General features: G+C 50.5%; 1 protein-coding gene across 1 annotated transcript in view; it reads right to left on the reverse strand.

Moving 5' to 3' along the window:
* Positions 1 to 3388: 3388 nt before the first annotated feature.
* Positions 3389 to 14052, reverse strand: part of CREB3L2 (cAMP responsive element binding protein 3-like 2) — a 115613-nt gene continuing 104949 nt past the window's right edge. Inside the window, exons 9-12 of the mRNA XM_004677076.2 lie at positions 11867 to 11966; positions 11488 to 11614; positions 9970 to 10186; positions 3389 to 8471 (exon numbers count right to left, since the gene is read on the reverse strand). Of these exons, the coding sequence (XP_004677133.1) occupies positions 8396 to 8471; positions 9970 to 10186; positions 11488 to 11614; positions 11867 to 11966 (520 nt within the window). The 3' untranslated portion in view covers positions 3389 to 8395. The remainder of the gene's footprint in view (positions 8472 to 9969; positions 10187 to 11487; positions 11615 to 11866; positions 11967 to 14052) is intronic.

Raw genomic sequence — 14052 nt, forward strand, 5'->3', positions numbered from 1 at the left:
TACACTGCTGAGGGGAGCAGCGGGCGGGTCAGGAGAGGTCTGCCACGCCATGTGGATCTCCTCCGGGGCAGGCGGGGATCGAACTCATGCGGAAGAGGCTTAAGCTTCTTAGTGCTGTGCTTTAACCCGCTGCGCCACCAGGGAGGGCCGGAACATTTTTTTTAAGGATTGAAGGTAACGTTTTTTTGCCCTTGGGAGGTGTAAATATGCAGGGAGTTTTGTATTTACATTTGGGGGGAAGCTTTTTTCTGAAACTAGCTCGAGCATACATAACCCATACAGCCATTGGGAAACTGAACTTGCTGTTTGCTGTTTTTGCGGGTTGCAGACCCGGGGGGGGGGGGGGTAAGAGGATTCACCAGAGACAGTGGGGAACAGAACAGGCTTATTGACTGACACACACTGCTGAGGGGAGCAGCAGGGAGACAGGAGAGGTCTGTTGTGCTATGTGGGTCACTCCTGCCCTGGGATCGAACTCCTGCTACAGTGGCTGCCCATAGCTTTAAAATACTGAGACTTAACCCCTGGTGCCACCAGGGAGGCCCCAAGAGGATTTGTGAATATAAATATTTTTAAATTTATAAATTTCAAGATTAATACAGATTTAGCTCCGGGACTAAAAACAGGCCCTAAGTTGCAATCTGTGTGTGTGTGGGGGGGGGGGGGGTTGTCTGGAAGGGGGTTGCAAAGAAGGGTGGTTTCTCCATGGGTCACAGCCTAGCTCCCCCTTCTCAGTCTCTCATTTCCTATCCCTGGCATAAAGCCACCACCCTGTCTGCCTGGTCCTAACACCGATATAGAACATCTCCTTTTTCAGTTTTCATGACTCACAAAAGTCTCCCTCAAGGGCAGAGGCCACCAATTCAGAGGACAGAGGAACGGGTCCCAGGGACGCCTCAAGAACACCATGAGAAGAGGTGACGTGATGAGTCTGCCCAGGTATGTGGGGGCGACCTGCCCATCCGGAGGCCACCATCATCAACTCCCAGAGCTGCCAGATCTTCTCATCTTTCAAGAAAAGACCAAAATCAGGAGTTTTGAGAAACGTCCAATGTGAAAAGGTTAACCAACGATTTCAAACATCATAGAACCAAACCAGAAACGTTTGAGGTCTGCAACCTTGAATCTAGGCTAACACTTGTGTTTTAACAAGAGAAAGTCTCCAGCGTGGAAAAACAGCCTAGTGTAGTTCAAAGACTACAGTCATCGGAGACCAGGCTCAAATCTCTCACCGGAGCTAACCTGCGGTATGACCCTGAAGAAATGTCTTCAACTGCAAAAGGGAACAATTACATCGCCTTCTTAATGCTTTGTTAGGAAACAAATAAGAGCACAGGTAATACATGAGAATCACCTAGTGCGTGATAGGTCTCAGCCGCAAATGAACGCTGGCGCAGGAACTCTGGGTGTGACCCGTAACACTACAGCTCCTGAATCCAGCGTGGCTCTGCCCCCAACCCCCTCTCCCAGTTTCCTGCCTCTGTGGCTCTCCTTTTTTAACCATATGAGTAAGACTTACCAAGGAGCTGAGCACGGGGTTGACTTTAGACACTGGATTTACCTTGTTTCTCATGAGCAATCCCCAGCACTCACCTAACCTCCTCCCCCAAACTGCCCCCCCCCCCATCTCCCGCCTCCAAAGGTCTCATTTTTCTCCTCTGGTGCTCAAACCACAGCCAGTGTGAAATGAGCCCTCCCCAAATCTGTGTCCTCTTAACCCTAGGAGGCCCTTCGGGAAAGCCAGAACACCCAGGAAACCCAGTCTGAAAGCAGCCTCTGTGCTGACATTCCAATGCCTTAGGAAAGCATTTTAAAGTGCAGGTTTTAATGTCATTCAGAGCTGGGGAGGCCCACAGGTCAAGGGATAATGCCATTGAAAAGAAGGTTCGTTACTCACCATTCTCAAGCCAGGGAGGGCAGGCTTGCCACATCTGCAGTGCCAGGACCGGTCAGGAACAGAGGGAGTGAGAGAAAGTAGGCAAGAGCCTTTACCGAGGCTTCTTTTTTCTAAGTACTTTCTTAAAACAAGATTGATTTGTTTATGCGTACAGAACAGGGGTACAGGTCAGGGGTGCGGGGATGAGAGGACTCACCGGAGACAGAGTAGGGAGCAAGCAGAACAGGCGGATGGACTGAAGTACACTGCTGAGGGGAGCTGCAGGCAGGTCAGGGAGAGGTCTGTTGTGCCCTGTGGGTCACTCCCTGGCCCAGGATTGAACTTGTGTTATGGTAGCTTCATAGTGCTGCACTTTAACCTGTTGCACCCCCAGAAACCCTACTGTGGTTTCTACAGGAAGGAACTATGGAGCAAGGTAAGCAGGGTTAGGCGTGGCTAATCTGAGTAAATTCAGAAGACTCTGGGAAACTGAGGCACAGACGTGAGTACCCAGCCCTGGGGTAGTTAGGGCAGGGGGGATGGGGGAGGGCGTTGGCTGGCGTTGGCTGCCTCTGGCTTGGCTGGTTTCCTACTTGGGACCCACAGTCCTCTTCCTGAGCCAGTAAGGCTCCAGGTGTGAAAGCATTAGAAACATGCACTACAGAGGCACGATCAATACAGAATGTTCTCCACAGAGAGGCGCCCATACCAGTGTGTCCAGAGGAGCCTTTCGTGAGACTCTCCTCAGAACGAAGATGGCAGCTTCCTGACTAAAAGCACCCACAGGGAAAGGCCCCCTGTGCAGGAACAGAAGTTCAGGATGCTCAGAGGAGAGGGCCAGCACCCTTGAGCGCTGGCCAGGCCTGAGCATGCTCTTTGCACAGTCCATGACCTTGGCCTCTGACATCCTGGGTGTTCTTCCTGAAGCTAAAGGAAGCCCTACTCTTTCTGAGTGGAGAAAATTAAATTTGAATGCGAGGGTTGTAGGGGAGTGAGGATTACACTGCTTGAATGTATCAGCTTTTATCAAACATTTCATCAGGAGCAGGACTGAACAATTAACTGCTCAGGTGAAGAAGGGGCCTTCTAGCTCAAGTCTGAGCCGCCACTGCAGTATCCCGATGAGGGGACAGTAAAATGGAATCCACGATTCTGAAATCTAGTTAGAAAATTCTTGTAAGAGACAAGGAACTGCACTGATCCCAAAGGAGCCTGTGTATCTTCCTGTGTCTGAAAAACAACTACATTTCTCCATCTTCCCCCAGCTGAGACTTGGATTCAGTACAGGACAACATACAAATGGCTGCTTTGTGACTCTGCTTGCAGTTTGACTAGATAATCAGGGAAGAATGGTTAGGCCCACATAGGCAAACCTATGCTCATCAGCAAAGCCAAAGGCTTTCAAACCAGTGCTCCAAAATTCTAAAGACAGGACAACCTTTTACTATTTAAGAAAAAATATTTTTATTTGCAAGAAATGGAAATACAAAAGCATAACAATTTCATTTTCCCCCAAAACTAAATACAAGTATCCTACAAAGCATTTCTTTTTCTTTTTTTGTATTTACTTAGCTATGACAAAGAATATAAAGCTTTAAAAAAAAAAAAAAAAGACCCATCACAATACCACAAGAGAACAAACTTGCGGCGTCTCTAGATTCAAACACTGCTGGTCTACATAACCTGTTGCAAAGCCCAGAAAGCCCGGCCTGTCTCCCGACGATAAAGCTATTGGGTGTCATAGTCGAGGGTCTCAGCATTATTTAAAAAGGGCCACTCACGGTGTCAGACTGCTGGTGTTTTCCATAGACTCAAAGCATTTTTACCTGACAGGGAGATTTTTGCGTAAGCAGTGGTGGCCACGGGTCGCGGTACAAGTATTCACACTGGGTGCCACCCAGGAGGGCACAGGACAGGGCAGAGAGCTAGAACTAAAGCCGGGGGTTCTCTTTTCCAGGAAGCAAAGACTGCTGGTTGGTATTTGCAAGATGGCAGGAAAAAGACGTGAGAACACGGGCAGGGCGCGCCACACAAACCCAGCACAAAGCCACGCACATTGCACCGTGGGGCTGGGGCGGGGCAGGAGCCGCATCTCCCGCGAGGAAACCTAATCCTGGACTCCACCAAATTGTCATTCCCTCCCGTCATTAGCTGTTTATCTGTCTCCTAGTAACTAGTGGCTGATCCATAGACTGCAAACTTACATAGCTTCACAGCCAGCACCTAAGAAGCGTCCCACAACTATTTTCTTCCTTCTAGAAACTTCTGTTGCCCCAAATAACAAAAATAAAACTCCTGGATTTTTCCTCTGCCAAGCGATGACCCATTGTGCATGGAGGCATAGAGAATTCATCCTCAAAGGGCTTGGGGTCCTGCGCACCTCAAAAATGCTCTGCTGTGAGATTTCAGGGCACCTGGCACTGGGCGTCACTCACCCTTGCGGTTGAGCCCCCTCAAGACCAGGGTTTCCTAACTCAGGGTTTCCTAACGCAACCTGACCCCGGATTGTTCTCTCCTGATATGCAAATCCGCTCAGGGTGTGCTTGGAGGAAACCAGTTTTTGAGTCTTTCAGGAAGACTCAAGAGTCTTTCCTTCACACACTTCAATCCATTATTACAAGGGTACAAACAAAATCTCGCAGGGATGTGGGTTTCCTCAGTCACCCTGGATTCAGATATGACACATTTAAGGTACAAATGAGTGTGTAAGACCCGGGAGGCGTGTTTGTGTGTACATGTGTGTTGGCCGTGGGTGGCGCAGAGAAAGCACTGTCTTGAATAACATCCATCAATGGCATTCCCGCAGTCCCCCTCTCCCCCAATATTGCCTATAGCCTCCTTCCTGCAAACTGAAAAGTCCTAGGATGAACTGAATGGAAAAGCGAGAATCTGCCACCTCCTCAGCCTCTCCTGTAACTGCCTTCCCAGAGGGCTCAGTCAATCGCATGTCTACTCACTGTCTCAGCCGAAAAGCATTCAAATAAAATGGCTCTCGCTAGGGTTCTCCCTGCTAACGGTTCCACAGGTCCTGTCAGCCTCCAAGCCAGAGTGCTGGGGCTTTAATGAAGCCTCCTCAAAGGTGGGCTTCACCCAACCTGCGACTCAAAATAGACAAGGGGGCACTGAGAGCCTTCTTCACCTCTGATTTTGTGTCAGCAAGGGAGGGTCCATTTCTTACTGGGGAATGGGGTGTCTCCACTTCTGCTTAATGCTTGGCCGACATGTGTCCAGCAGAGCTGGCTGGGAGGGTCAACCGGTTCAGTATGGTATGGCTTGGTGTGAGGACATGGAAGGAGGTTGCCACGAAGTGCTGAAAATTTTTAATAAAACACTTGGACAGAAATTGCGGACATTTGACTCACTGGCAAAATAAAGAAGAATCAATCCAACACTCCTACTCTCTGGGCATATGGGATTCACAGCCCTCTCTGGCGTTCAGGAGAAAGAGAACAAGGGAGGAAAAACCTACTGTGATATTTCTAGTTGGTTTGTAAATATGTTGAGCTAAAAGCTGCCCACAAGCCATGAGTTAGGCCTCCAGATCAAAATCATTTATATTAAATAAAAAGGTTACCTAATTTTGCCTGGACTGGTGTCAAACCTCACCCCTGCGCCCTGCTGGAAAGCAACCCAGTTCAGCTGTCAGGGTTTTATGTAACACTCTCTTTCTGTGAGCCAGGCTCCAGGGTCCTAACACTTCACAGGAATGTTTCCTAAAACTGGCACGGAGGCCTTTCATTTACAGGATCTGTCCCTAAGTGCAAAGCCGAGAGCCGTGAAAAGAGCCACCCTGGAGGCCTGGGTGACTCAGGTCTCATCCGGAGAAAAAGTGCCAGTTCTCTGAAGTCGGCAAGGACATCTCCTGCACTCAGGCATCAAAGAGCGAAAAGGGCGAGCGAAACCTCTTTACAAGGTGACAACACCCTATCGCCATATTTGTAACGACGGGCTGTTCTTCAGGCAGCCCTCAGGCTTGTGTCTGGAAGCCTCTTCAGGGCTAGTAAGGTTGCTAGTTGGGCTGCTCTGGGCACTGCCTGTGGGGGGTGACGAAGGCCCTGTCTGTGAATCCTACAGCGAGGACATGGCATGGATTGTGCATGGACTGTTTGGAACTCACCCGACCCCCCTGCTCTCATCCAACCAACCCTCCAGTGTCCTCTGGACCCTTTCTGGTTCCCCTCAAGGGATAACACTGAGTTCCCCTGTATCAGCTCCAAAGTAAGCAGCGGAAGGCGGAGGCTACTTCCCCAACCGCAGCTATACCTGGCTGAGAGCTATGTGAGCTGTCAGGCTGGGGGCCACACCTCTGGACACAGACTGGGAGAACAGCTTCCAGAAAGCCAGGCCTGTGGTGTGGAAGTCTGGTGAGCGAAGTGAGCAAGGGTGGGGTTGGGGGAGAAGTCTCCAGGCAGTGAGGGCCGCAGCCTGGCACCTGTGCTCATCCGCCTCCTGGTCCAGAAGAGCAAGGCCCGCTCTGAGGCGTCAGGGGCCTTTAAAACCTGACCTGCCCCACTGTGGCGTAGAGTCACCGAGCCCAATCTCACACTCATCCTTAAATAGGAACCTGTCTTCATCACCCAATTCCTACACCAGTTCACCCCATCTTTTTACCTTTCTAGGGTCCCCTGCCCCTGGCTGCCTGTGACTGATGAACAGTCTACCCTGGCCAAGCTAAGGACAGGGATCCATGCAGACAGCCTGGCCACCAAGGCAACCCGCTGCACCTACCACCTGATGATGAATGATGAGCGAGGCCACCTCCCTGCTGGAACTCTCCAGGTAGCTTTCACGGCAAATCCCATAAGCATCTGGGCTGAAAAAGCTGGGTTCTGCTTACAAGGTTCACGTCGATGGCACCAAATCCAGTTTCTAGCATAGAATGGAAGGCCCAGGTGTGGACATGATCCTGCTCTTGCGCCAAAAGACAGGGTCCAATGACGGGGTTGTGTGTGTGTGTGAATGTGAGCGTTTGGGGTGGGGGGGAGTGGCTAAAGCAAGAGGCCCTTTAGCCATTACTAAAAATGAAATACAGTATGTAAGCAAATTTCCTACACAAAATATTTACACAAGTTAGGGCAAAACAGTTAAGGGGCATCTTCTATGTTATACAATAAAAAGGCAATTTCCATTTCTTATTTGTATGAAAGGAGAAAGTTTTTTTTTTTTTTAAACTACAAAAGTTACTTTTCATCCTTAAAAAAAAAATTAAAGTAGGTTGGGGGTGAGGTGGTATTTCTTTGGGTGAGCTGTAAAGTAGCCAAACCTGACCATAAACGGTAAGACTAGAGACACAAATGCCACCTTCTCCGGCCCAGGAATGGGCCTCAGGCCCACACCCCATGCTGAAGCAGGAGAGGAGGGGAGAGGACGTGGGGGCGAGGGGAGGAGGGGCAGGAGCAGGTGTGCAGAGACGGGTCAGCAAGGCCGCTCGAAGTGCAACGGCTGGGCCCGGGCTCCCTTCTCCACCCGAACACAGGACAGAAGCTGCCGGGCCACAGACCCTCAGGCCTGAAGAAGGCCTTCTCCAGCTTCCTCTGAGTCTCCTCAACAGGAGGATACACACTCAGGGAGATTTCCCAGCTCTATCACAGACCTCCAGGAATGAAAGAAGAAAGGAAACAAACAGGGGTCCCGTGGGCCAGGATACCCTCCCTGCTCCAAAGGCCGATGGGGGACTTTACTAGTTTGGCGGGAGGTGTTGGATCTCTTCAGTGTGGTTGCTGGCGGGAGGTCTCAGCAAGCTAATAAATACTATTTACAAATGGGGAGGAGAAGAAGCTGGGAGGCAGAACTATGCTCATGGGGACACCGGTAATGGAGAAATTCTACAAGCAGTGAGATGGGGCAGGTTTGCCTGGAGTAGAGAAGCCTGAGTCCGTCAGGCATTGCACTTGCGGCCTGAGAATGTGATGAAGGGGTCCACCCTCCGCACCGGGAGGACAACCGGACAACCAGCGAGGGCGTGGATGGGGGGCGGGGTGGGGTGTGGGCTGCTCACAGGATGCCCATCCTGATGGGGGCAACGGAGACCCAGGCGAGGGGAAGGCAGGATGTCCAGCCGTCAGTGTGCTTTGCCAGGGCCCTACGACCATCCGGGCACTTTTGTGGCTAGAGTCTGGAGTCCCGAGCGAGTAAGTGTTCTTGTCTCCTTCAAAGCGGTGGTCACAGAAGTGGCGCTGAGAACCAGGTGGTAATTTTTTGGCACCGTTGGTGGAAACAAGCCTGCTTACCCACCCCAGACTCTAAAATAATCTCCTATAGCAGTAAAGAGAAGGGAGGGAGAGATGCTGGGCTCCCTTCCATTGAGAAGGGCGCAGGGCAAGGGGAAGGTGCTCTCACCACCTGTGGAAATCCCAGGTTGTCCTTCATTAAAGCCATGTCCATGTCTTGTCCATGATTTGCCCATGACTTGTCTGTGTCTTTGTCAAGATTGGGTGGCAAAAAGAAAAAGCGATGACGAAGGTAGTTGGGGACGTAAAGATATGGTGACGAGAAAGAGCAGGGGTGGGGGCGGCCTCCTCAGAAGGTGGCGTTCACTCTTCTGTCGAGTTCTACAACTTTCAGCGTTTCGTTGCCCTCCAGTTTGGTGCTGACCCTGTGAAGGCATCGAGAAGCAAGAGACGGCTCAGACACAGATTATGCACGAGGCAGCTTGTGCTCTGGTAGTGTGAGGTCATCACACTTTAACAGTTTTAACAGGAGACTTGTGGGATGGCCCCAGCCTGCCCTTGAGCTTTTCCCTCCTATTGGCAATCTTCTGTTCCCAGCCCTCAACTGCCAGCCTGCCCGCTGCCCACACCTTCATGGCAACCCAGAGGGCGAGCATGGAGGTTCTGTACTGACTCGCTGTAAATTGTTTTAAATGATTGCATTTCCTGCAAGTAGTCAGCTAGACTCTGGGAAGGAGAAAATAAAAGGATGATGGTTGTTCCTGGTCTAGTCAATGACCAGATCATCAATTTTCCAAAATCTCAGTAACTTGAAATAACAATAAATATATAGCGGAAAATACAGGTTATGGAGTAACAGCCTTGAAAGTTGCCAGGCAACCCGATGAGGGCTGTGAGGACGTTGGTACAGAGGAGCTGCCCCAGGACAAGTGAGATTTCAAAGGGCCTTGACTCGCTGAGCAATGAGGGGAGATGATTCAGGTCATGAGGCAAATCCTTAAGGCCTGAGTCTGCGCTACTCCTAGGGCAGCTCTAAGATTCTCTAGAATGGGAATAACAATGACGCTTAACCTGTTAAAGTGTTTAAAAGAACTTATGTACCCTATTTGCATAATGCCTAAAACAGAAGCCACTGGTAAATGTTAAATATGCATGTGTAATATAAACACAGAGAAGTATATATAGTCGTGAGTCTTCCCTGCGGCAGGAAGGGGGATTTCTCCCACGTCATCAGAATCGGTTCCCTCTTGGAGGCACGAGGGAGCGTTGAGCCAGACCAGCAACCCCAGGTGTGACCAGGCCCGCCTGTGCTCTCTGGACACGTCCAGATGCCCCCAGGGGCAGAGTACCAACACTGGCAGTGGCAGAAACTCTGGTCTTTATCACTCCCCAAAAGAAACTCCCCCCATCACTACCTAAAAGAAATAATTCATGGAGAACTGGAGCCAAACATGTTATTTTCAATATGGAAACACATATATGCCCAATGTTTCTCAGTGAGCGTCTCAACAGACATGTCTATTAACACAAAACCTTCCCATATAAATTACGGAAGCGGCACAGCATCCGTCAGGGTGGGGCTTGGGGTGCATTTGCACAGCCAGGCCCTGCTGAGCTCAGGCTGTGAGTCTGCCCTGGTGACTTTGGGGGGAGGAGGAAGAGAGTGGGAAAGCGATTCAAGCCCTCTCCCAGCTTCCTGGGGCCAGTCAGGCCAGGCCCCCGAGACATCACAGCCACCGGAGGAGCTTACACCAGGTCCTTCCCCGTCTTGCTAAGGGCGGCCCTGGGCAAGCGGCAGGCTCCCGGGTCCTGGAAAGGGCTGGAGCAGACCTCTGGGAGAGTCCATCCCCCACAACCCAGGTCCTGGCACAAGGCCCGTCACCAGTGCATTCAACGAGCCGAATCTGTCTCCTTTGGACTCACAAGTGTTGCTGCAGCTCTAACAGCACGGATTTCTCCAGGCTGGTCTCGTTGGAGATAATGAAGTGGGGAAGATCCACATCCGGCAGCGACTCCAGCCCCGCGGCCCTGAGCAGGGCAGAGCCTCGGTCCCAGGGCCCAAGCTCCCCTGCGGAGGCGGGGCTGGAAGGCTCCTCCAGGGGCGAATGCTCCTCGTAGATCAGCAGGTTCCTGGATCTCACTGAGGACAGAGCACAGTTCTAGGTGTCAGAGGGGGGCCCCTGGGGTGCAACACATCCCCTCACTCACTACATGGGGCTGGGGGGTCAAATGACAATTCAGGGCTCTTGTTGCCCAGGATGGAAGGTGCCAACTGTACTAGTTTACTTGAAAGGCTTTTGAGTTTCAGAGTTTTGTGCATGGAAAATTATACCAATTATACTGTGCTGGAAGAACAATCAGCAAGCAAATAAACAGGAAGCAAACTCCCGACCCCACTGCCTTGCAAATAAAACTCCCCTCCTTGCCCACCCATGGCCGTCTGGGAGAAACAATTCATGGAGAGTGAGAGTCCAATGTGCGGAGCGAGTTGGACCAGGCTAAAATAGGAAGCGTGCCCGCTGAGGGAGGTACAGGGCAGAAAACTGCATTTTCATGTAGAAATGAAAGATTCAAAGCCAAAGCCATAAATCAAAGGATGGAGACAGTTTCTTTTGTTTTACAAGAGAACCACAGAGCTGAGTGGCTCTGGAGCGCATTTCCAAGGCACAGACGTTATATTCCCATCAGTTTCCACTTAAATTTAGAGATATATTACCTGAAGGAGAAAAGAATTTCCCAGGAGGCTACTGAAATTATCAGGTTGGAATGCTAACACGCTGTCACCTCCCTGGCAGGGCCACCGTGCAGTAAAGAACACAGGCCTTTCCGACCTGCGAAATCAGGCCAAACCTGAATCTAGTCCCTCCGAACCCCAGCTCTGTTCTTGCTGGTACATATGCACATTAGTGTAATACTGGAAGCCCCCAAACCATCTCGTACTCTCTACATATTTAAAAGGCATCACCGATCTAGGTCAGGAAACCTAAAACCCCAGTGCCCAAATGTTCTAAATCTTGGATATAATGATTTTTAAGACAGACCGATTCTTTTCTTTTATCTGCTACAGTGATAAACAATTCCACTGAGCAGAAGGAAAAGCACAGATGTTCCCTTAAAATGTTACGGGAAATTTAACTTTCCCTACCCACCCCCAAGTCACCTCCACCCCCCTTATCAGAACTCAAAAAGAAGACATCAGAATTTGCCAAGGACGAGTCTAGAACAGAAGTCCCCAAACTGTGCTCTCCTGAGTCCTGGAGAGGTTCAGCGACGCCCCAGCCCAGAGTGAAGGGGGGTGCAGGGGGGCCCCTGTTGCCCTCATTCAATGGAGAAGTACACTTTGGCCCCTTTTTAAACAGAAGTCTCCTTTCAGAGAGTCAAGTTTTTAGGAAGCTCTGAGAAACGCAGTAAGAAACCTGCATGGTGCTGAGGGCCGCTTACCCACAGAGGCTGTGTATGGCTCCTGCAGGGAGGGCTGGCTGGGCAGCGCCATCTTGGTGGCAGAGGGATAGGGCCCGTAGCCCTGCAGGCAGCTGCCGAACGCCACAGCAAAGCATAACACGACCACCTGCAGCGAGGAGAGAACATGAGGAGCTGCAGACTCCAAGGCCCACAGAGCAAGCTGGAGACCCTGAGTGCCGGGAGACAGAGTGCCCCATCAGCCTGCACCACAGCTCAGCCACTGCATCACGGCAGAGGAGCAGCCTTGGAGCAAGCTGCCTGATTTCTCCAAATCTGCGGCACTTGAACTTGGCGAGGGGGGTGGGTGAAGCTGGGCGCTGGACCAGGCCCGCTGAGTGCTGTGTCCTAGGAAACTCACCATGAGGCAGGTGCCCGTCTGTGTGCCGGCCAGCTTGCAGGTGCGAGAAACCTTGCCCATCACCAAAGTCTGCAGCTTCTGCAGCTGTTGCAAGAGAGTTCTGCAAGTGCAATACAATGGAAACCATGAAGGGAGGCTGAGAGGCAAGAGAATGCTAGGGGCGACCTCTGCCCCAGGCCTCGGGAAGTGACTCTGAATGTAGCGCTAAGCAACAGTTTCCTTTGGAGCAAGGTGAATCTGTTTCATAGAATGATGGACTCCTACATCTAGGGTTATAGGATGTTAAGGCTAGCGAGTTCTCACAAATCAACCAGTGTTGACGCCGCATTTTATAGATGACAAAACTGAAGGCTGAAAGTTTGAGACCCTGTGCCCCCCAGCGGTGGGGCCGCAAGGCTCCTGGGCTCAGAACCAGCCAGACCACGCACTGAGCTGAGCTGGTGAACATGCGGATGCCCTAACCGATCCCTGAGGGCCTGGTCTGCCAGCCACTGAGATAGCAAAGAGTGGAGACAATTCCGATAGGCTGGCGGTGGTGATACAGGACACTCCTTTGTTCAAGAGATGAGAAACACGTGAACGGAGAAAAGCAAAGAAGGAAATCCCAGAAGAAAACAAGGATAGAGGTAGCCAGGGGCGGTGGTAGTGATGGGCAATGGCAACAGGATCTGAACAACAGGTGGTCAGGCGGCAGAGCTGGAGAGAGGAGAGAAAATGCAGGATGCCAGGAGGGCAGCCACGAGCATAAGTCTGTGGCCCTCACAGCCTGACAGCACCTCCGCCACCACAGTGAGGGCCAAGCAGGAAAGGCCAATGGTGCTTACTCAGCTGGACACGTGCTCAGAGCCAGGGCCTGGGCAGCCAGCCCTGATACAGCCTGGTCTCGCCCCAGCAAGAGACAGAGAGCAGAACAGTAGAAAGGAGTTGCTCGATCCCTAGTATTAAACAACTGTGCTTCCTCCCCACCCTTTAAAAGGGAAGGCTGGGCCTCCTTGGTGGCCTAGGGGTTAAGTCTCTGCGCTATCACCATTACGGCCTGAGTTTGATACCCGGCCAGGGAGGAGACCCACATGGCGCAGCAGACCGCTCCTGTCCCACCTGCTGCTTTCTTCAGCTGTGTGTTTCAGTAGCCTTGCCTGTTCTGCTCCCCGCTCTGTCTCCAGTGAATCTTCTCCCACCCCGACTTCTGGCCTATACCCTAGTTCCTCTACACAAAAATAAATTAAATCTTTAAATAAATAAATAGAAGTGAAGACTTTGGGGATGAGAAGAGTATATACTATGCTGTCTGTGAGATGTCTGAGCACAGAAAGAGCAGATGAGGAAATTCTTTGGAATTCCTGGACACTGAGAAACGTGGCAAAGTATCTTACAATCCTGAATTAGAACCCCAGGGGTGGGTACAACCACTATGGGAAGCTGTGTGGAGGTTTCTCAAACTGCTAAGAATGGAGCTTTCATATAATCTAGCAATTCTACTCCTAGGTATCTACCCAAAAGACACAAAAACATGAATTCAAAAGGACAACTGCACCCCTATGTTTATTGCTGCTCTATTTACAATAGGGAAGATATGGAGTCTACCCAAATGCCCAGAAATAGATGACTGGATCAAGTAGATGTGATATATATATGTGTGTATATATATATATATATATATATATATATACATACACACACATATACACATACAATGGAATATTACTCAGCAATCAAAAAAGATAAACTCATGCCATTTGTGGCAACATGGATGGAGCTGGAAAAGATCATGCTTAGTGAAATAAGCCAGAAAGAAAAAGAAAAAATACTGGATGGTTTTACTCATAGCAGGAGTGTAAAAGATCAGGAAGGAAAAAACATACACACACATGTGTATATATATATATCACACACATACATACATATGTATGTATGTGTATATGTATATGTACACACATAGTAATTGTAGTAAAGTAAAAATGAACATCAACTAACAACTGTAAACCAGAGACATTCTATGGGGATGGAGAGGAGAACAGTATCAAAACTTGGGCAGGGCCCTCCCTGGTGGCGCAGTGGGTTAAAGCACTGCACTGAGAATCTAAAAGCCGCTTCGCATGAGTTCAATTCCCGCCTGCCCCGGAGGTGACCACATGGTGTGGCAGACCTCTCCTGACCCGCCCGCTGCTCCCCTCAGCAGTGTACTT

The sequence above is a fragment of the Condylura cristata genome, unplaced genomic scaffold, assembly GCF_000260355.1.
Source record: "Condylura cristata isolate star-nosed mole 26May11 unplaced genomic scaffold, ConCri1.0 scaffold00005, whole genome shotgun sequence".
In the NCBI taxonomy this organism is placed as follows: Eukaryota; Metazoa; Chordata; class Mammalia; order Eulipotyphla; family Talpidae; genus Condylura; species Condylura cristata.